Raw genomic sequence first — 23,981 nt, 5'->3', positions numbered from 1 at the left:
CATCAGGTGTCAAAGAGATTGCAGAGCAATGTGAGATGAAGTATTTTACTCCAGAACACAACATGCCACCTGGTCCACAATTGCTCCAGCATGGCCACAGTCACATGACTGAAACAAGTAAAAGAGTACAGAGAGAATAATATACCATTTCTGTAATATTTCAGTTACACACAAACATCCCTAGAGTTTTAGTATTATCAAGATTACAGGGTGTATAAAATATGAAGTTGTTACCATTTCAAATATGCTTGGAGCATATTTGAATTTGTAAAAAAGCCATGTAGAACACAGAATGGCTTTCTTACAGGTTTGAATATGATCCAAGCATACCTGAACTGGTAATAACTTTGTATTGAATTTGAACTCAGAACATAGGAGGAGACTCCTTCGGTCATGAATGACCATGGGATTGCACCAAGAAAGTTACCCTCCGAGGCACAAGTCCAGGCAAGGTTGTTTGTGGAAGGCCAGCAGTCGCCCATGCATACCAGCCTCCCCTCTCCATACCACTGATGTTATCCAAGGGAAAGGCAAAGGGGCCGATACAGCTTGGCACCTGTGATGTTGCAACTCATTTCTACAGCTGAGTGAACTGGAGCAACGTGAAATAAAGTGTCTTGCTCAAGGACACAACACGCAGCCCAGTCCAGGAATCGAACTCACAACCTCACGATCATAAGCTCTACGCTCTAACCACTGAGCCATGCGCCTTCACTAGTGAGAACATAAAGATGGATGAAATACCGCTAAGCATTTTGCTCGGCGTGCTAACAATTCTGCCAGCTCACCACCTTATAATAATAATAATAATCCTTTCTACTATAGGCACAAGGCCTGAAATTTTGGTGGAAGAGATGAGTTGATTAAATCGATCCCATTGTTCCACTGGTACTTAATTACTTAATTTATTGACCCTGAAAGTATGAACGGCAAAGTTGGGCTCAGTGGAATTTGAGCTTAATGTAAAGACAGGCAAAATGCCACGGAGCATTCAACCACTTCGCTGCCTTAAATAATAACATCAACAACAACACTGCAATATTTCTTTACTGCGTTTTTTTTCGTTTTCACATTTGAATAAATTAAAACTGTTTATTTGAACGCCAAGACCGTTTTTTGTGAGTCGCGTTAGGTTCCGGCAGGTGACACTCTAGAATACTGTTGTCAGAAAACCTGATCAGTCGTCGTACTCTTTGCTGGGGAACTGGAGCAAAAGCCTGATCTGGCATGTCTCGCATCGCCATGGCTGGATTCCTGTTGGAAAATTTATTTTGTCTTGTCCCATGATACATAGGTTTGGAAAGTAAAGGTTGAGAAACAGGGTTTCTAGGGACTGGATCGTTCAATAAAGGAGTTCTACAGTTGGGGTTTCTTACTACATGGGGAGGGACCATGTTTTGGTTGGGGTAAGAATTCCACTTAGAATTTTTCCATTTTGCAGACTTCCCCTGGCTTTTATGAGTTTCTTCTAATTTAGCCATTTCTTTCCCTGATGAGAAAGTGGCACCATTTTTCTTTAAATTAATAATATTACCTGATTTAGGTTTCACAGAATTATTCTGTGGTTTTGATGGTTTATTTGTTTTTGTTTTTACTGAATCTGATGGTGGTGGCAACATGGGTGGAGGGGTTTTCGGTGGCTTTTTGGCTCTGCATGCAATTTGGATTCTCTCTGAGCGTGTTAGTATGAAGTCTTCGAGGTGTTTCGGTACTTCAAGAGCGATGACTTTGTCAATATACAGTTTATGGTGGCAGTGCAGCCGTTCTTTTTTAATTTGCTTCGGTGGTTTTTGATAATGGTGATGTAAATGCTGTCTTAAGAAAAAGCGGCAGATCTCTTGAAGAGTTGGTGGAGTGGATAGGTGAGACACTAGAATACGATGGAGCTGTTCGGCAAGAGAATTGGCTGCTGGCTGTTTGGAAAGCAACGTTTTCCTTTCCAACCACAGATCGCAACCATTCTCCATCATTATGTCTACAAGTTGTAAGACTTCGGTATTGTGTTCCTTCAAGAGGTTTGGTTCCAACAGCAATGATGAAAAACTGACAGGTTTCTGGTGTGTGAAAAAATAATATAAAAAAAACAAAGAGAACATCAATAAAGACAAATGGAGAATTTAATTTCAGTAGAAATTAAAAATGGTTTTGTTTCTTTTATGACAATATTTTCAATGAAATACTCAACAAAGTTTAATCAATTTTGAAAAAAATAATTAATTTGGAGCGATTTAGTAAAATCATTATCATCATCATCGTTTAATGTCAGCTTTCCATGCTAGCATGGGTTGGACAATTTTGACTGAGGGCTGGCGAACGAGATGGCTGCACCAGGCCCCAATCTTGATCTGGCAGAGTTTCTACAGCTGGATGCCCTTCCTAATGCCAACCACTCCGAGAGTAAAATAACTATCATTAATTTGAGTTTATATGTCTAGCAAAGTTCTTTCATTACACATCCTTCGACTTCATCGCATGTGAAAGAAAGTTTTAATAAAGATACAATTGCTTCGAAATTGGTTGCTTAGTGTCATAGGAAGGTGACAGAATAAGGTGGGATCTTGCAAGAACAAACTATACTACGGTAGATAAATTCTTGTTTATATCACCAGCAGGAAGATAAATCCCCACCTCCATCTCCAGCACTGTGACCACCAGATCATGTGATTTCAACCTTCCAGATCATGTTTCGGTCTTGTTAGACCTCTTCAGTAAACTTGCCAAAATAGTGAGGACTGATTCAACAGAAAGGCCTATATTATGATGGTACTTCTCTTGTAGGCCAAGAAAGACAGTTCTACAATTTCTTGCTGAACAACCTGCACAGGAGACAGCAGGGATTTGATGCCTTGCTAAAAACCTTGTTAGCAACATAACCAAGACTATTTTGCACCAAATCCCAAGATGAGAGTTTCTCATTTCTTTATTGCCCACAAGGGGCTAAACATAGAGGGGACAAACTAGGAGCGACAAAGAGATTAAGTCGATTACATTGACCCCAGTGTGTAATGAGTACTTTATTTATCAACCACGAAAGGCAAAATCGACCTCGGCAGAATTTGAACTCAGAACGTGACGGCAGACGCCAAAATGAAATTTTCTCATAACTATCATGGTAATAGTTTGTTCTAACAGAACATCTACTTTTAGGTGGAGACAAGTATTACTGCTCAGTACTAATACTGCCCGTGTCACTAAAATACATTTTTTAACAAAAGAATTGTGTACGTTATTTACATTTGATGGATATTTGTCCTCATCTTTGTTGTTAGCCCAACATTTTGACTGATATACCCTCTAACCTTCATCAGGTGTCTTGGGGAAATTTCAAACCTGGATTCTCATTCCTAAGGTATTTTTCTATGTTATTATAATTCAAGTCACTGCCTGGAATTGAACTCGGAATCTTGGGGTTAAGAGCGTGGCTACTAACCCCAAGATTCTGAGTTTGATTCCAGGCAGTGACCTGAATAATAATAACATCATTGAAAAATACATTAGGAATGAGAACCCAGGTTCAAAACTTCCCCAAGACACCTGATGAAGGCTGGAGGGTACATTAGCCGAAACTCCAACCCATGCCATCATGGAAAACGGACATTAACCCTTTTGTTACCGTATTTCTGTTGAGATGCTCTGTGTTTCTTTCACTTACTTTAAATATAACAAAGAATTTAGTAAAATAACTTAGTTATCATTCAGCTAGTGTTAGGAACTTAAATTGTGACTAAGATTTGGTGGGAGATTTTAATTCAAGATTTTTGAAAATAAGACATTTGTACTACTGAGCCAGAGGTGGTTTCAGCCAGGTTGGTAATGAAAGGGTTAAATGGCAATGATGATGGTACTAATACTTCTTTAGAGACTCTTATCAAACAATAAAGATAAACTACTAAGGATCAGCATTAATAGGAAGCAGGTTATAAAAGAAATGCATTTGTGCTTCACTTGAGACATTCCAAATGGCTCTCCCCACAGCACACAAATTTGTGATATTGGAAATATGATTTGTTAAATACATGTTCTGAAAATCTAAACTTGACAGCCACATGCATCATGTAAAAGACAAAATCTAGAGGGGAAATAGTACCCCCACCCCACCCAGGCTAATATACCACAGGTTAAAAAAAAATTTTTTTTTTGATTTTTACCTTTTCTGAGTTTTCAATAATATCCAGTCCAGCTCCCATCATCAGAAGATATTTTGTGATTGACAAATGTCTTTTTACCACAGACAATGTCAAAGGGGTCATTAGGGCCTGAAAATAGAATCGAAACATGTGTATATAATACAGAAATATATATGTGTATGTGGAGGTGCATGGCTTAGTGATTAGGGTGTCAGCATCATGATCGTAAGATTGTGGTTTCGATTCCTGGACAGGGGGACGTGTTGTGTTTTTGAGCAAAACATTTCATTTCATGTTGCTCCAGTCCACTCACTGGCAAAAATGGGTAACGCTGCGATGGACTGGCGTCCCATTCAGCTGGGGAACACATACGCCATAGAAACCGGGAAACTGGGCCCATGAGCCTGGCTAGGCTTTAAAAGGGCGCATTTATTATTATTTTTATATGTATGTGTATACAATGCGTATACACATTGAATACACATACAAGTGAAACTGCACGGTCAGAAGTTTGCTTCCCAACCTAGGTCTCAAAAGAGGCTCATAGAATAATTACCAGGGTTTTAAAATAATAAGTATTAAAGTTGATACATTTGACTAAAATTTCTTCAAGGTAGTGCCCCAGCATGGCCACAGTCTAATAACTGAAACAAGTAAAAGATAAAACACAGACTTACTCCCTATTTAGGGAGAGATTTCTTTTTCATGTGCTCAATACTAGGAAACCTAGATTTAAACCTTCACATTGTGGACCCTTAAAGTTTATGAAAGGATTAACAGACATAACGATGATGATAATGAGGTAGAAATACAAAGAACCAGCAACAAAAGAAATCCTACCCTACCTTACTAACGACATTGGTCTTGGCACCATTATTTACCAACAATCTCACCAATTCAAAATTACCGTTTTCAGCGCCCCAGTGCAAAGGTGTCCATTCATCCTGCAAAATGAAAAAAAAATGTATAAAAAACATGTAAAACACCCGAAAGTGCACGTTCTCAGAAAATATTCTGAATCTACACTTTCAGTGCTCAAAATGCACGAGGACAAATATATTTGTGAATTGCTAACATCATGCCCTGGAGGAATGAATAAAAAAAAGACAGGTGAATTTCATCACATTTACACAAAACTCATCATCATCATCATCATCATCGTCGTTTAGTGTCCGTTTTCCATGCTAGCATGGGTTGGACGGTTCTACTGGGGTCTGTGAAGCCAGAAGGCTTCATCAGGCCCAGTCAAATCTGGCAGTGTTTCTACGGCTGGATGCCCTTCCTAACGCCAACCACTCCGTGAGTGTAGTGGGTGCTTTTTACGTGCCACCCGCACAGGTGCCAGACAGAGCTGGCAAACGGCCAACGAACGGATGGTGCTTTTTATGTGCCACCGGCACAAGGGCCAGGCGAGGCTGGCAACAGACACGAAACGGGGCAGTGCTGGCAACGGTCGCGAAACGGAAGGTTCTCTTACATGCCACCGGCACTGGTAACACATCTGCAATTTCCATTGATCGATTTCCATTCTGATCCTCCATTTAATCAAACTGTTTGATTAAATATACTTCTTTTTCTTGAGGTGGCGAGCTGGCAGAAATGTTAGCGTGCTGGGCAAAATGCTTAGCGGTATTTTGTCTGTCGTTACGTTCTGAGTTCAAATTCCAACGAGGTCAACTTTGCCTTTCATCCTCTCGGGGTTGATAAATAAAGTACCAGTTTCGCACTGGGGTCGATATAATTGACTTAATCCGTTTGTCTGTCCTTGTTTGGCCCCTCTATGTTTAGCCCCTTGTGGGTAATAAAGAAATATATACTTCTTTTTCTTTCTTTCTTTTTCCTTTTACAAGTTATGAAATTGAAACTGACAATGTTATTCTATCAAAACAGGAATGCGGGATTTCCTTGTTTATATTTTTCAATTTCTGGGTTTACGCAGCTGTTTTCGTTTTACAGTTTGATCTTGGAAAAGATAGATGAGCTGTTAAAATATTGTTCAAACTGTTAAATAAACAATCCTCCTCCTCCTCCTCCTTCTTCTTCTTATTATTATTAAAGTGAAGGCAGCGTGCTGGCAGAATCATTAGCATACTGGACAAAATGCTTAGTGGTATTTCGCCCAAATGTGGCGAGCTGGCAGGAACGTTATCACGCCGGGCGGAATGCGTAGCCATAATTCGTCTGCTGCTACGTTCTGAGTTCAAATTCTTCCGAGGTCAACTTTGCCTTTCATCCTTTCGGGGTCAATTAAATAAGTACCAGTTATGCACTGGGGTCGATATAATTGACTTAATCTTTCTGTCCTTGTATGTCTTCTCTGTGTTTAGCCCCTTGTGGGTAGTAAAGAAATAGGTATTTCGCCCATCACTATGTTCTGAGTTCAAATTCCACCGAGGTCAACTTCGACTTTTGTCCTTTCATAGTCAATAAATTAAGTACCAGTTATACACTGGGATCAATGTAATTGACTAGCCCCCCCCCCCCGCCCTGCCACAACCCCCAAATTTCAGGCCTTGTGCTTATAGTAGAAAGGATTATTATCATTATTGAGTGAGAGAGCAGCACATGCCCTAAAAGTGACTCTGGGGTACAACTATACAAAGCCCAATATACCCATCACGACTACCCGTCTGATAAGGGTACACCAGGCACATGCATCACAACCCTGTGTGTGTGACATGGTAACCTCATATCAAGATTAACAGTACATAACCTTGCAGGTGGGGCACAGTTACAATTTTCTTCAGGTTGAGAAGCCCATCTCACTCAAAAGGTCCCTAAATAAGGGTTGTTTGAGGATGATGAACAAAACACCCATGTTTCCCAGGGTGAATAATTCAAACCCCAAAGAATCCCTCTCAACACATGGCTATGATGCTTCCCTACAGCTCCTGCTCAGAGATACACATGTTGTCAGCCACTGTCTTTTTAGGGATCCCCTAGAACTATATTGTCCAACACTAGCAGTATCGCCTGGCGTTGCTCGGGTTTGTAAGGGAAATAACTATATAAGCATTTTTAGAGAGTTACTTCCCTTATATAATAGCGAAAAAATGCATTAAAATGGAAAGAAATGATGGTAAAATTTTTTAAAATCGTAGACTCATCGTAGACACGCGCTAATACCCAGAAGGGCTCGATATGAATCACGACTATAAGATACCCGCTTTTGGTTAAACTGCACCGCAAAATGTGGGAGTAGTTAGGAATCTAAATCATAGGAGACAGACACTCACACAACTTCACTTTTATATATAAAGATATCTTCCCCATTTTATAGAAAGTAGATAAATTAAGGGAAATTTGGCTGCTATTTCTAGCAGCTTCAGTGACTACATGAAGTCCATGTTAGCTCAATGTTGATGATGATGATGGTGTCATTCTGTCTCACCTGATCTCGGAGGTTGGGGTTGGCTCCTGCACCAATCAGCTTCTCCACAACATTTGCTTTGCTCTTCCACATGGCCAAATGCAGAGAAGTTGTCTCGTCCTGCAACAGACACAGAAAGAATTTGTTAATCATTAAATTTTTTTTAAATAACAAACCTCGGATAAAATCAAATTTTCAAAAACGACACATGGAGACTGAGTGGTAAGGTAACGTTTATCCCTGGGGGTAAATAGTCTTTTCTACTCTAGGCACAAGGCCCGAAATTTTGGGGTAGGGGGAGGCAATATCTGGTGAATATGGAGGGTGGGGTAACACATCCCAGCCGAACTGCAGCAATTTTTGTCTGATTCCCAAAGCATCAAGTGCCAAAAATGAACTTTCTTATCTTCCATTTTAAAGGGTTACAGAATTAACACAGGTTACAGGAACATAAACCTTCTTTCACGAAAAGATAGCTTAAACTGTGCTCTAAATGGAGGTGTAGTCAAATCCTATTTTATGGACTCAACCATGTTCTAAAATAAGTCGAAAGGTAAGCTACTATAAATCGGCACGAACTTTCTGGACGACCCAATAGAAATATATTACGGAGATGTACTTGCATAACAAGTGATTTGATCTGAGATCGTGTGCTGAAATGAAAACAATTGCAGCGTGGAAGGTGTTTGTAAGCCATTTAAGAAACACACAAAAACCGTTCCAGCATTTAAGTTGTCAAAGTATTTTCGGCGCTTTAAGACCACGACCTGTTCACTGACTCAAATCTTCCATTTTAAAGGGTTACAGAATTAACACAGGTTATAAGAACGTAAACCTTCTTCCACGAAAAGATAGCTTAAACTGTGCTCTAAATGGAGGTGCAGGCAAATCCTATTTTATGGACTCAACCATGTTCTAAAATAAGTCGAAAGGTAAGCTACTATAAATCGGCATGAACTTTCCAGACAACCCAATATATATATAACCATTTTATTGCACATAAATTTTAACGAGAAAATCTTATATGGACCCTGGTTGAGGACCCCTAATTTAGAGGTGCCATCACTTGGTCCATGATGGTGATGTTACGATCAAGAATAACAACAATGATGATGACAATGACAATGAAGATGATGATGATAGATAACACAGTGTAACAAAATTTAAATTTTTTTTGTTTTTTGGTCAATAAGTGTTATTTCTTCTTCACTTCTATCTAGGAATCAAAAGAAATGACTTCTATTCCCTTCAAACTTTGCTTTTGTCACCTGGACATTAATGTTTTGAAATGGACATATTTTCCATTACATTTCAGACAGATTCAGTACTGAGTTGCTGAAGCAGAAATATCATTATAGAAAATATTCTGTCCAATATCACAGATTTGCTTGTCACTTGCTTGACCATAACCACTTGGGTATGTCCCTTAGTGGCTGAAGATATGTCCATACCTATTTCTTTATTGCTCACAAGGGGTTAAACACGGAGAGGACAAACAAGGACAGACAAACGGATTAAGTTGATTATATCAACCCCAGTGTGTAACTGGTACTTATTTGATCGACCCCGAAAGGATGAAAGGCAAAGTCGAATTTGGCAGAATTTGAACTCAGAACGTAGCACCAGACGAAATACTACTAGGCATTTCGCCCGGCGTGCTAACGTTTCTGCCAGCTCGCCGCCTTAATATGTCCATATCTGATGATGAGCTGGTGTAGTGGGGGAGCATCATAGCCATATGTTGAGAGGGACTCTGGAGTTTGAATAAATGTAAAGAAAAGCAAAGTTCGAAGGAAACATTAGCCATTTTTCATACTTTCTAGGACTAAGCAAATAAGAAATAACAATTGCTCCCCATACATAAAAATTGTGTTACACATTATAAGACTTCAAATACTCACAAGGCACTGGATATTAACTTTAGCTCCTGCTTCTAAAAGAAGATCCACAAGGGCTTCTTGACCAGCCCGCGAAGCTATATGAAGGGCAGTTTTTCCATCCTGAAGTAAAATAGAAATAAGTTCATAAATTTATTTATTTAATGTTACTGAAAACGATTTCATGTTTTTCTCTAAAAAAGGGCTCAGCCCCAAATATTAAAAGTCACAGATATTTATTCAAATTTTCAAACTGTGAGGGTGCGTGGCTTAGTGGCTGGAGTATTCGACTCGTGGTCATAAGGTTGTGAGTTTGATTACTGGTAGTACATTGTGTTCTTGAGCAAGACCCTTTATTTCATGTTGCTCCAGTCCACTCAGCCGCCAAAAATGAGTTGTACCTTTATTTGAAAGGGCCAGTCTTATCACATTCTATGTCAAACTGAATCTCACTCTCTTTTACTCTTTTACTTGTTTCAGTCATTTGACTGCGGCCATGCTGGAGCACCACCTTTAGTCGAGGAAATTGACCCCGGGACTTATTCTTTGTAAGCCTAGTACTTATTCTATCAGTCTCTTTTGCCAAACCGCTAAGTTACGGGGACGCAAACACACCAGCGTCCCTGTAAGCGACGTTGGGGGGGGCAAACACAGATGCACAAACACTCACACACACACACATATATATATATATATATACATATATACGACAGGCTTCTTTCAGTTTCCGTCTACCAAATCCACTCACAAGGTATTGGTCGGCCCAAGGCTATAGTAGGAGACTCTTGCCCAAGGTGCCACGCAGTGGGACTGAACCCGGAACCATGTGGTTGGTAAGCAAGCTACTTACCATGCAGCCACTCCTGTGCCTTCCTGTAAACTCCATTAAGGACATATGTGTCTGTGGAGTGCTCAGTCACATGCAAGTTAATTTCATGAGCGACCTCATGAACTTCTGGTGATCAGATCGACTGAAGCACGCATTGTTGTAATCCATGGAGGGCCAGTAACTATTTAGTCTACAACAGTCTTCTTTATTAGACATGTTACTATAATGGGCGCATAGCTCAGTGGTTAGAGCGTCAAGCTTACGATTCTGAGGTTGTGAGCTCAAATCCTGGACCGGGCTGCGTGTTGTGTTCTTGAGCAAGACACTTTATTTCACGTTGCTCCAGTTCACTCAGTTGTAGAAATGAGTTGTGACGTCACTGGTGCCAAGCTGTATCGGCCCCTTTGCCTTTCCTTTGGATAACTTTGCTGTTCATACTTTCAAGGTCAATAAATTAAGTAATTAAGTACCAGTGGAACACTGGGGTCGATTTAATCAACTCATCTCTTCCACCAAAATTTCAGGCTTTGTGCCTATAGTAGAAAGGATTATTATTATTAAGGTGGTGAGCTGGCAGAATTGTTAGCACGCCAGGCAAAATGCTAAGCGGTATTTCATCCATCTTTATGTTCTCATTAGTGAAGGCGCATGGCTCAGTGGTTAGAGCATAAAGCTTACGATCGTGAGGTTGTGAGTTTGATTCCTGGACCGGGCTATGTGTTGTGTTCTTGAGCAAGGCACTTTATATCACGTTGCTCCACTTCACTCAGCTGTAGAAATGAGTTGCAACGTAACAGGTGCCAAGCTGTATCGGCCCCTTTGCCTTTCCCTTGGATAACATCAGTGGTGTGGAGAGGGGAGGCCGGTATGCATGGGCGACTGCTGGTCTTCCGTAAACAACCTTACCCGGACTTGTGACTAGGAGGGTAACTTTCTGGGTGCAATCCCATGGTCAGTGTCGTGACCAAAGGGAGTCCCCGACTATAATGGGCATTATGTCTGTCTGTGTGTTCCTTCTTCACAGTCAAACAGCTGGACCAACGGTCACAATGTTTTTCAGGATTACGAAGGAGGTAATCAGGAAGGTTTTTAGCAAAAAAAAAATGTGACTAAGTAGGGTTATTTAGTAGATATTGAGTTTTGTATTAATAAATCACTTTTTGATTTTTTTTCTTAAAATTCTGGCAATGAGGATTAACTCTAGATTTCCCTCCCCATATAGTTCATGAATTTAGAAGGTTTAGATTTGCAATACTATCCCTTTGTTTCCCATCATAGATACGCAGATTTGCTATCCTAGTATAATGGGCATTATGCCTGTCTGTCTGTCCTTCCCTTTGTCTTTTCCAGATGGCTGGACCCAATAGCTGCGATATTTTTCAGGATTACAAAGATGGTCATCAGGAAGTTTTTTAGCATCAAAAAATCAGAAAGTACGATTATTTCATGGATATTGATTTTTGAATTGATAAACCGCTTTTGCATTTTCATTAAAAATTCACCAAACACGAGTAACTCTGGATTTTCATTGTATAGTTTGTGGCCCCATTGTAGATATGAAGGGGGTCACGAGGACGATTAACAGTGAAAATAAAAAGGAAAAAGTGTGTGTCAGTATATAGTGTGTGTGATTATTTAGTGGTTATTGAAGTGTGTCAGTCTTGAGCAGGATTCGAAACAGCTAATCGAAGCGGCTGTTGTTTACATCTCAGTTTTCTCAATGAAAATAACGCATGGCACCAGAACATCCAGACATTATTCACATAGAACAATGAGAAGTAAGTCTTAGTTTGATCTTTTGCTACTCAAAAGATACCACTCGGGCATTCACAGCAAACAAAGCGCAAGGCCAGACTTTAGATCATGTAGGTATATTTTTACCCACTCCGATATTTACACACGGCCAGTAGAGCAACGGATTCCAGTAATTCAAAAATTAGTGTCGACCAAACAGAAAATATCGTCTACAAAGAAGTTTTGTAATCATATTGATATTATCGAAAGGAATCGGACTCATAATTCAAATAAGGAAATTTGTGGACTTTGAATGTATAAAAGTATAAACGAGGGTAAAATAGTGTAAACAACTAAAATAAAAGTATATCTAAATAACATTTTTTTCTTAATACTTTTTATGTACTGACCAAAGGAAGCCCTGGCTTTCGTTAGGAGTGGTTCACATAACCATTCGTGATACAAAGGCAGGGAGCCTATTTCAGTTCGGGAGGGAATTGTCATCACATGTCAGTTACAAACACATCATATAGCTGTATCACCAACAATAACATGATTTCTCTAAGACATCACCCAGTAATCTATCAAGTGTGGAGGCACATGGCCTAGTGAATTAGAGCAGCGGACTTGCAGTTGAGGGATCGTGGGTTAAAATCTCAGACCGGGCGATGTGTGTGTTTATGAGCGAAACACCTAAGCTCCATGCGGCTCCGGCAGAAGGTAATGGCGAAATTTCTGCTGACTCTTTCGCCACAACTTTCTCTCACTCTTTCCTCCTGCATCTTGCAGCTCACTTACGACGGACCGGTGTTCCGTCCAGGTGGGGAACCTATACGCCAAGAAACCAGGAAACCGGCTCATTATGATCCAGGCGTGGCTCGAGAAGGAACAAACAACAACAAAATCTATCAAGTCCATTTATACATTTCTCAATACTTACTGCTTTTATGACTTCCCTCCCTCATAGATGGGCAGATTTGCTAGTTCATTTAATAGTTATTTAAAGTTTTAGCAACTCTGTATTCAGAGGTGGATTATGGTTAAACCATGTCAACTGGTTGGAACCAGTAAAAGAGAATTGGAAAAATATTTGACTTACATCGTTTTGTGCATCGAGATCTGCTTTGCCATACTGGATCAAAACACGTGCCATTTCGACATGTGCCTGAGTAACTGCCTCCTGGAGTAATGTTGTGCCATACTAAAGAAGAAAATTACAAAGAACAATTACAGAGCAATGTTCCACCATATTGGAAAGATGAAAATTGTAAAGTTATCATATAGTTCTGGGCCAAAGTTGATCACACACACTTAAGATCGAAGGTATTTCAACTGTGACGATTCCATCTTTTATGTAGATATGGTTGGAGACCCCCTTCAGTCATGAATGACCATGGGATTGCACCAAGAAAGTTACCCTCTGAGGCACAGGTGTGGGCAAGGTTGTTTATGGAAGGCCAGAAGTTGCCCATGCAAACCAGCCTCCCCTCTCCACGTCACCGATGTTATCCAAGGGAAAGGCAAAGGGGCCGATACAGCTTGGCACCAGTGACGTCGCAGCTCATTTATTAACGTGCAAGTGGCTGAGCACTCCACAGACACGTGTATCCTTAATGTAGTGCTCGGGGAGATTCAGCGTCACAGAGAGTGACAGGAAGTAAGAGTGAGAGAAAGTTGTGGTGAAAGAGTACAGCAGAGTTCACCACCACCCCCTGCCGTAGCCTTGTGGAACCTTTGGTGTTTTCGCTCAATAAACACTCACAATGCCTGGTCTGGGAATCGAAACCGTGATCCTATGACCACGAGTCCGCTGCCCTAAACACTAGCCATTGTGCCTCCACTGTAGATATGGCATATCCAAGACTACATTATCTTGTGTCCTTTCTCTTATAAAAGATGTAGGATAAGATCTTAGGGAGCTATAGTTAGCAGGTCAAGCGATCCTGTAAAAACACCCTTGTAGGTTTGATTTGACAGACTAAGGAGTAGGGGCCGAAACCGGACGTGATTCCTCCTGATGATGTCTTGAGCTAACTGGACCCTATAAAGGAGCTGTAGCAGTAGCAGACCACGAAACATGGTTGTAATTCCTCAGATATAACCAAAGACAATCAAGCTGTGACCATCTCAGTTTTTTTCACACATAAATATATATTTCTTTACTGCCCACAAGGGGCTAAACACAGAGGGGAGAAACAAGGACAGACAAAGGGATTAAGTCGATTACATCGACACCAGTGCGTAACTGGTACTTAATTTATCGACCCCGAAAGGATGAAAGGCAAAGTCAACCTCGGCGGAATTTGAACTCAGAACGTAACGGCGGACGAAATACGGCTACGCATTTCGCCCGGCGTGCTAACGTTTCTGCCAGCTCACCGCCATAAATATATTATACCCAGCTCCTGTCAAACTGTCCAGCCTGAAAAACGGACGTTAAATGATGATGACGATGAATATAGTTACCTATATTATCCCATTAACTCTTTAGTTTTAAAATACTCTGTAAAATGTAATATTTATTTATTCATGTTTTCATTTAATCTTGTCTTACCTCTTAGCTTTGAGATTTCAATGATGTGATTTAGTACGTTTTTAGAATTATATTGTAGGGTAGGTGTGAGAGGCCACACCTGGCCAGTTTGAGCATAATACAGGTAGAATATTTTTCGAAATTTCAAGTTTCATTTTGTAGATATGTCATCAGTATGAGTACATGTATCAGCCTCCATGTATCATATTAAATTCTGACACACTCTGAAAGGTATTTATAGAAAATTTCATAAAAAATTACCCATGCCTTTTTAAAGTTATGAGCAAAGAAAGCCGTCTTGTGTGAATTTTCCGAAATTCCTCACCCCACTCTCGGAAAAATTTGGCGGAAGTCTTTCCAAAGTTTTCTACCACATATTCTGATATAACCAGAATCTAGACCATCTGAAGGGTATTTGTAAAAATTTCATTAAAAAATATCAATTTTTGGGGGAGTTAGGAGGCAATAAAGTCGCTGGGGTACATAAGTGTAGGAATGCCGATTCAATTCCTTTTCTTTTCTCAGCACAGTTACGACTTAAAAATCTTTATCTATTTGCAAATCCCTCCTGGTACAAAAAGGGTTCCCCACCCAAGACACAGCCCCACTTCAACGACACAATTTGATGAGGGTGGGGGCTGGATTTGTGTACATTTTTGTTGTTGAAAATTGTCAATCTATTTGCAAATCCCTCCTGGTACAAAAAGGGTTCCCCACCCGAGACACATCCCCACTTCAATGATCCAATTTGATGAAGGTGGGGGCTGGATTTGTGTATATTTTTGCTGTTGCTGAAAATTGCCAATTAACGCACGTTTAATTATTCTCCACCGACAACAGATAGAAAATGAGGGAATATACAAACCCATAGTCTTTGGTCGACGGACACTCCACCTTTCACCAGACGTCTAACAAGGGGCAGATCACAAGAGCGAACGGCCCTTTTCAGGTTCCCCACGTCGCCCATGTTTATTATTCTCTGACACTTCCGGAGGAGACCGGCGATGACGGAAAAACTGTCCCTCAAAGAAATATGGGCCAATACTTCATAATTTATTCCACAATTATATGTATATATATATATATATGTATTATTTTTTATCATTTACTTGTTTCATACTGCGACTGTGTTTCGGACACCGTCTCGAAGAAGTTTAGTCGAACGAATCGATCCCAGTGCTTTGTAAAACCTGGAACTTGTTCTATGAATCTCTTTAGCCGAACCGCGAAATTAGGGGACGTAAACACACCAGCACCGGTTGGCAAGCGGTGACGGGGAGATAAACACAAAAGCACACACTCACACACATACATAATATACGAAGGGTTTCTTTCAGGGTACTACTAGCGAACAGTGGTCCCGATGCGCGCACACGCTCATCCGCGCTAGCTAGTCGTGACTAGTCGATCCTACAACGACTACCTAGCAAAGTAAATAAAACACAAAAACACAAAGTAAATAACAAAAAAAACACAAAGTAAGGATCGACTAGTCATGACTAGCTAGCGCGGATGCGCGACTACGCGACTGCGCGCACCGGGACCACTGTTCGCTAGTCGTATCCCCTCCTTTCAGTTTCCGTCTACCAAATTCACTCACAAGGCTTTTGGTTGGCCCGAGGTTATAACAGAAAACACTTGCCCAAGGTGCCACGCAGTGGGACTGAACCCCAAACCATGTGGTTAGGAAGTAAGCTTCGTACCACATAACCACGCCTGCATGTATAGGAATGGTGATGCAAACAAGAAAAATTGAGGAGGTCCAAACTGGAACTCAAAATATGAATATATGTAAATTTTATTAATATTTAGCAGAAGCATCAAAGTGACTCAAGGTTTGAGATTTCCGGGGGTTTGATAAGGGCCAACGCACGAAACTCTTGGCCCTTGAGTCACTCTGTTGCTTCTGCAGCTGTGTGGTAAGCTTGCTTCCCAACCACATGATTTGGGGTTCAGTCCCATTGCGTGGCACTTTGGCCAAATGTCTTCTACTATAGCCTCAACCAAAGCCTTGTGAGTGGATTCGGTAGTTAGAAACTGAAAGAAGCCCATCGTATATATATGTACACACACACACACACACACACACACACGTGTGTGTGTGTCTTTGTGTTTGTGTTTGTGCCCAGCCGCCACCATCAGCACCACCTCTTGACAACTGGTGAAATTGGTTGTGTTGTTCTCAAGTTTTAGAGATTCACACAGACAGACAGACATACATTCTCAGTTTTATATATATATATATGTATGCATGTATGTGTGTGTGTGTGTGTATGCTTCTGATAGATGCAATGAGCGCAGTGGTTATTGGTATTAATAGCACATTATCTAAACTTGATGGGACACTGTGGTATGCTGCACTGAACAACTCAACAGGACTAAATGTTTCTTCCTGCAGATTTTATTGACCTGGGAACTCATCATTGGGAACCGTCTACAAAAGCAGTAGCTATCTGCTCTTTTGAGGTAGCAGAGGATGTTAGTAATGACATGGCTTACTCTTTACTCTTTTACTTGTTTCAGTCATTTGACTGTGGCCATGCTGGAGCACCGCCTTTAGTCAAGCAAATCGACCCCGGGACTTAGTCTTTGTAAGCCCAGTACTTATTCTATCAGTCTCTTTTGCCGAACCGCTAAGTGACGGGGACGTAAACACACTAGCATCGGTTGTCAAGCAATGCTAGGGGGACATACACAGACACTCAAAACACACACACACACACATATATATATATATATACATATATATGACAGGCTTCTTTCAGTTTCCGTCTACCAAATCCACTCACTAGGCATTGGTCGGCCCGGGGCTATAGCAGAAGACACTTGCTCAAGATGCCACGCAGTGGGACCGAACCCGGGACCATGTGGTTGGTTAGCAAGCTACTTACCACACAGCCACTCTTGCATGCTTTTGGTAATATTCATGCTGGTTGTAAAAGCTAGGAAGATAAGCATGCTAGAAAGAGAAAGAGGTTTGGTTTCTAAAAGCAAAAACAAACTGTCCAAAAAATATTCGGAGGTACCAGGTGAAAGAAGTATTCTGTTTAGTGGCCTGTATTTATACAGGTCAAAAATTGGGTGTCTGTCTCCCTTGAACTGAATTTAACCTAAAGAGGTTCAGTAAAATCATAAACTTTATACATACTCTTACTCCCTTTTACTTGTTTCAGTCATTTGACTGTGAAAATAAAAAGTAGTTTCCGCCTACCAAATCCACTCACAAGGCTTTGGTCAGCCCGAGGCTATAGCAGAAGCCACTTGCCGAAGGTGCCATGCAGTGGGACTGAACCCGGAATCATGTGGTTGGTTAGCAAGCTACTTACCACCCAGCCACTCCTACACCTATATCCTACTGCATATATCTTTTTTTTTTCTTTCCTGTTTTAGTCCTTTGACTATGGCCATACTGGGGCACCACTTTGAAGGATTTGGGTTAAACAAATCAATTCCAGGACATTTTTTAAAGCCTAATACTTTATTCTATTGGTCTCATGCCAAACCATTAAGTTACTAGGATGTAAACACACCAACACTGGTTGTCAAGCAGTGGTAGGAGACAAACACACACATTTATATAATGGGCTTCTTTCAATTTCAAATTTTTATAAAAATTTATAGGTGCAGGAATGGCTGTGTGGTAAGTAGCTTGCTTACCAACCACATGGTTCCAGGTTCAGTCCCACTGCATGGTACCTTGGGCAAGTGTCTTCTACTATAGCCTCAGGCCAACCAAAGCCTTGTGAGTGGATTTGGTAGACGGAAACTGAAAGAAGCCCGTCATATATATGTATATATATATATATATGTGTGTGTGTTTGTCCCCCAACATCGATTGACAACTGATGCTAATGTAACTTAGTGGTTCAGCAGAAGAGACTGATAGAATAAGTACTAGGCTTACAAAGAATAAGTCCTGGGGTCAATTTGCTCGACTAAAGGCAGTGCTCCAGCATGGCCGCAGTCAAATGACTGAAACAAGTAAAAGAGTAAACATCTCACATGTGTGTAAGTTAATTATATCGACCCCAGTGTTCAACTGGTACTTATTTTATTGACTCTAAAAAGATGAAAGATAAAGTTGACCTTGGTGGAATTTGAACACAGAATGTAAAGACAGAAAATGCTATTAAGCTTTTGCCTGGCACGCTGACAACTCAGCCATCTTGCTGCCCTATGGGGTTTTAATATTTAAATGCTTAGTGGCGGCGAGCTGCCAGAAACGTTAGTGCGCCGGGCGAAATGCTTAGCGGTATTTCGTCTGCCGTTACGCTGTGAGTTCAAATTCCGCCGAGGTCGACTTTACCTTTCATCCTTTCGGTGTCAATAAATTAAGTACCAGTTACACACTGGGGTCGATGTAATCGACTTAATACCTATGTCTGTCCTTGTTTGTCCCCTCTATGTTTAGCCCCTTGTGGGTAATAAAGAAATAGCTATTTCACCTGTCATTACGTTCTGAGTTCAAATTCTGCCGAGGTTGACTTTGCCTTTCATCCTTTCAGGGTTGATAAATAAAGTACCAGTTTTGCACTGGTGTCGATGTAATTGACTTAATCCCTTTGTCTGTCCTTGTTTGTCCCCTCTGTGTTTAGCCCCTTGTGGGCAGTAAAGAAATAAATATTTAAATGCTGCATTCTACTGAGGTCGAATTTGCCTTTCATCCTTTCAAGGTCGATAAATTAAGTACCATATTCTTTTCAGCCTATAATAGAAAAGAATATTTAAATGCCGAGTGAACAGTGAGCTGGCAGAATCATTAGCATGCTAGACAAAATGCTGCTAAGCATTTGGTCCTGTGTATCCTGAGTTCAAATTCTGCTGAGGTTGACTTTGCCCTTCATTCTTTTCGGGGATGATAAAATAAGTATCAGTTGAGCACAGGGGCCAGTGTAATTGACTTCCCCTCCAACCTTGAAATTACTGGTCTTGTGTCACAATTTGAAATCAAATATTAGAACTTCATTCTCTTTGCTGCAGACAAAGTACCATCTGGTAATGCAAGTTGTTGCTGTGTATATCAGCTTAACCTTCTAAGGTGAGATCCATTCACGAAAATACTCTTTGAGAGATAGTCTGGCACTATGCTGTGGTGTATCTCTCAGACTCTGCCATGAAAATTGAGATAATCTCCAACACAGTGACATGCTTCCTGTAATGGTTGTATATAAACAAGGAAAACATATCAATAAGGAGCCATAGGTGCAGGAGTGGCTGTGTGGTAAGTAGCTTGCTAACCAACCACATGGTTCCGGGTTCAGTCCCACTGCGTGGCATCTTGGGCAAGTGTCTTCTGCTATAGCCCCGGGCCGACCAATGCCTTGTGAGTGGATTTGGTAGATGGAAACTGAAAGAAGCCCGTCATATATATATGTGTGTGTGTCTGTGTTTGTCCCCCTAGCATTGCTTGACAACCGATGCTGGTGTGTTTACATCCCCGTCACTTAGCGGTTCGGCAAAAGAGACCAATAGAATAAGTACTGGGCTTACAAAAGAATAAGTCCCGGGGTCGAGTTGCTCGACTAAAGGTGGTGCTCCAGCATGGCTGCAGTCAAATGATTGAAACAAGTAAAAGAGTAAAGAGCCATAGCAACAGGAGTTAGTATATAGAAACAAGGCTGTTGATGAGAGGGATGGAGAAGCTGTTGTGTAAGTGCATCACCCCACCGCCTGTCAGTTTAATCTGCAAGATGGTGTGGGAAAAGTTGATTATACTTTGCAAGCTTAACGGTTTAAAGAAGCATTTGAGTGAGCAAAAGTAACAATTGCCCAAAGCGTGTTCCTACACATTCAATCCGTATTTCTGCTGGTTTGCTTTCGAGGCTTCAAAACAAAATATTTTGCTATTATGTGCCTGATAGTTGTATATCTGGTTTGAATAAATGTTTACTCTTTTCTCTCTTTTACTTGTTTCAGTCATTTGACTGCGGCCATGCTGGAGCACCGCCTTTTTAGTCAAGCAACTCGACCCCCGGGACTTATTCTTTTGTAAGCCCAGTACTTAATCTATCGGTCTCTTTTGCCGAACCGCTAAGTGACGGGGACATAAACACACCAGCATCGGTTGTCAAGCAATGCTAGGGGGACGAACACAGACACACAAACACATACACACACACACATATATATATATACATATATACGACAGGCTTCTTTCAGTTTCCATCTACTAAATCCACACTCACAAGGCTTTGGTCGGCCCGAGGCTATAGTAGAAGACACTTGCCCAAGGTGCCACGCAGTGGGACTGAACCCAGAACCATGTGGTTGGTAAACAAGCTACTTACCACACAGCCACTGTTAACCCTTTTGTTACCATATTCCTGTTGAGATGCTCTGAGTTTCATTCAATTAATTTTAAATATAACAAAGAATTTAGTAAAAGAACTTCGTTATCATTAAGCTAGTGTTGGGAACATAGATTGTGACTAAGGTTTGGCGGAAGATTTTAATTCAATACTTATAACAACAAGACATTTGTACCTCAGAGCCAGAGGCGGTTTTGGCCAGGTTGGTATCAAAAGGGTTAATGTTTGATCCCTTGCTGTTATTTTTGTTGCTTGTCTTTTTCCATTGCAGCATATTTTTTACTTTCTTTTCCTGAGAATTTAAATTAAAGGCAAATAAAATACTTGCGCCAAGTAAACACAGTAATGAACTGCGACTACTCATGAAACCTAAGTTACCTGTGGGATGACGTCAGCAGCTGGGTGAGTTGACCGGAAGTTGGGGCTGAGCAGAAGGGGGCAGCTGGCAGGCGCGCGCAGACCGGCGGTTCGGCCTTTCGAACGAGGGGCATCGAAGTGTGAGGACGTGGGAAGACGTCGCTATGTTGGGTGCAGCAGCTGCTATCATTAGTGTTCGGGTCGGGGCTGTGTCGAAGGATTCGTTACAACCGAAGGGTCTCCATTACGTTTTCCTCGTGAACTTTGTAGACCACTTTCATCAGCATCTTTTGAGAAAAAGTTGTGTATCAATCACCACTCCAGACCACATCCAAGCAGACTTCTGTTTGCTTGATTGCTTAAAAGGTCTTAATAACGTGGCTCCATACCTGAAGAGATTTGGGGTTGCAAATATTTTGTTCTTCTTGCCACCATTTTGGTAGGACCCCAAAATTTATTTGTGTGACAATAGGGGCCAGCAACCTAGTGGTTCTCTGACTGAAAATACAGGGCACCACCATTACCAATATCTGTTTATCTATCTACACACACACAGACACACACACATGCATTGTAGGTCAACAGAAGCCATCATATAAGGTACAAGATGAGGACAACCTATTGCAATATACTCTACACTGCAGTCTGTGCAGTCTTCTCACTTATGGATTCTTAGATGGCTATATATATATATATATATATATATATATATATATGTGTGTGTAGTGGGAAAGGTGTAGCAAAAGATGTTGAGGCAGCAGATGAAATGGGCATGTGAACGACGTCAAAGTAAAACAGCAGCGACTCATGGCCAATGAGGGTGGAAGATATTAAGCGACTAGAGTCCTTCGATCACCTCTGTCTACGCCGCATCCTTCGTGTCCGATGGCATCACTTTGTCTCCAACAATTCGGTGCGACACCAGTGCAGAATCACCGCCCTCCGACAAGTCATCCTAACGAGACGTCTGCGTTGGCTGGGTCATGCCCTCTGTCGTCAACCAGGAGAATTCATCTACGAAGCAATTGCCCCAGCTCCCCTTCAGGGTTGGCGAAAGCGATGTGGTGGACAACGAAAAACCTGGCTGACGACGGTCAAGGCTGATCTGGAACCCAACCTAGGCCCCCATATCTACGGCGTTTGCCGCTGGAATAAGGAGTGGTTGGAGATCACGCGGTCGTTAGCCTCAAATTGCCAGGCCTGGTCGGCGTTTGTGAGAGATGCAGCATTGAGGATAAATGAAGCCAGCTCAACCCACCCCAGGTGAATGCTATCAAGTCAAAGTAAAACAACAGGAAAACATCGGATTGTAGTTTAAATGATTTATTCAAACAACACTTGTATTTACTTGTATACACCAAATATTTCACTACATCACATTACCAACTATTTCGAGCTGGTCAAAAGGAAATTGACAGGGTAAATATTGTGTTGATATGATGAGGTGGAACCAGGCATGTTTTGTGTCTATGTATGAATTGGTCATTCAATGGTGTCTGTTTATGTTCTGCGACTGTGACTGTCATTCATGATGAACTTGTGAACCTGTGTTGCCTGTTTAACTGGTGAAGTTACTGGCTGGCTGTCTCATGGCCAACTCTCTCTTTCCATCTGTCTCTGATTGTGTGCCATCCATTGATGGCTTGCTGTATTTATAATGGTCGTGACAGCTAGAAGGAAAGACATACCACAGGAGAAATTCCTACCTATGTAGGTCGCCTCCTATCCACTTGAACCTTAAATGACATGGTTGAGGTCGAAGGAAAACAATCCATCATTTTTTGACACTGTTTGGTCAGTGGTGGATCAGACGTGTAAGAATCCTTAGATTCAGTTTTGAATCTCAGCTCAGAAAAAGGAAGTGTTAGTTTTTACACACACACATATATATATCCTTTTTTTTTCTGTGTCCCTATCTGTAGAAGAGCGTAGGCTCGAAATGTAAAAGACTTTTCCTATTCCTGAGCGTTATACTAATACATCTGTTTGTTTTCTACACCACCTGTCTTCGTCTTTTGTTTTTTTTCGTAAACTCTCCCTATATATATATATATTGTCAGTTGATCATATATCTGAAAATGAAGCACACTCTAAATCTCAGAGCAGTAATATATTTACAGGAAGTGAATTATATGGCCTGTCATAGAGAGACCAAAGGTTTTGCATCCACAAAGTGCTTGAGTCATCTATAAAGCTAAGCACTTTATGGATGCGAGGACATTGGTCACTCTATGACCTGCTATATAATTAACTTCCAATAAATATATATATATATCAAAGTGTACAGTATTATATATCCATTACTGCTAATCTTACTGATCGGTTTTGCTCTAGAAGTTTAACAGAGTGTTATCCAACAGTCTAATTATGTAACCCGGCACTCTTCAGAGTTTTGTGTTAAAAAAATTCTTGGATCTTTTCGGTTTGAATGGCAGTTTTTAACATAATTTCCACGTTACTAAACACTTTAAAACTTTGTATACTGGTAGAATGTGTTTATAAAACAACTTTTTCTCTTGGCTTTATTGAGAAAATTCTATAGTTTGTAAGATATTTGTTGTTGTTTTTTCTTCAATTTCTGCAATTTCAACCAATCAATGACGTCTATTGAAGTAAAAAACATTCTGTGCCGTATGAATATGTCCCTTGTTTAAGAAACAGATTGGGTTTATTTACATTTGTGAAGAAAAAACAGATACCCTCCCCCCTACCCCTAACCCTAAATTAGATTGAAATGCAATAGATCGATACTAGGGTCATAATTATGGGTGACAATTTCATACGACACTGCTAGAAAAAACTGCCGTTCAAACCGAAAGGATCCCCATATTTTATTAATCCTGCCG

At 40.8% G+C, this 23,981-nt stretch overlaps 1 protein-coding gene across 1 annotated transcript; it reads right to left on the bottom strand.

Annotated features, from left to right (window-relative positions):
- Nucleotides 1–1,033: 1,033 nt before the first annotated feature.
- Nucleotides 1,034–15,509, bottom strand: LOC115223474 (ankyrin repeat and SOCS box protein 5). Its single transcript, XM_029794072.2, has 7 exons — nucleotides 15,336–15,509; nucleotides 13,037–13,138; nucleotides 9,399–9,497; nucleotides 7,519–7,617; nucleotides 4,973–5,071; nucleotides 4,149–4,256; nucleotides 1,034–2,054 (listed from the first exon to the last, which is right to left on the bottom strand). The coding sequence occupies exons 1-7, from the start codon at nucleotides 15,435–15,437 to the stop codon at nucleotides 1,083–1,085; spliced, it is 1,581 nt and encodes a 526-aa protein (XP_029649932.1). The 5' UTR covers nucleotides 15,438–15,509; the 3' UTR covers nucleotides 1,034–1,082.
- Nucleotides 15,510–23,981: the final 8,472 nt, after the last annotated feature.

This window comes from Octopus sinensis, linkage group LG23 (assembly GCF_006345805.1).
Source record: "Octopus sinensis linkage group LG23, ASM634580v1, whole genome shotgun sequence".
In the NCBI taxonomy this organism is placed as follows: domain Eukaryota; kingdom Metazoa; phylum Mollusca; class Cephalopoda; order Octopoda; family Octopodidae; genus Octopus; species Octopus sinensis.
The sequence above is the reverse complement of the archived record's forward strand: the minus strand, read 5'-3'. Positions and strand labels throughout refer to the sequence as shown.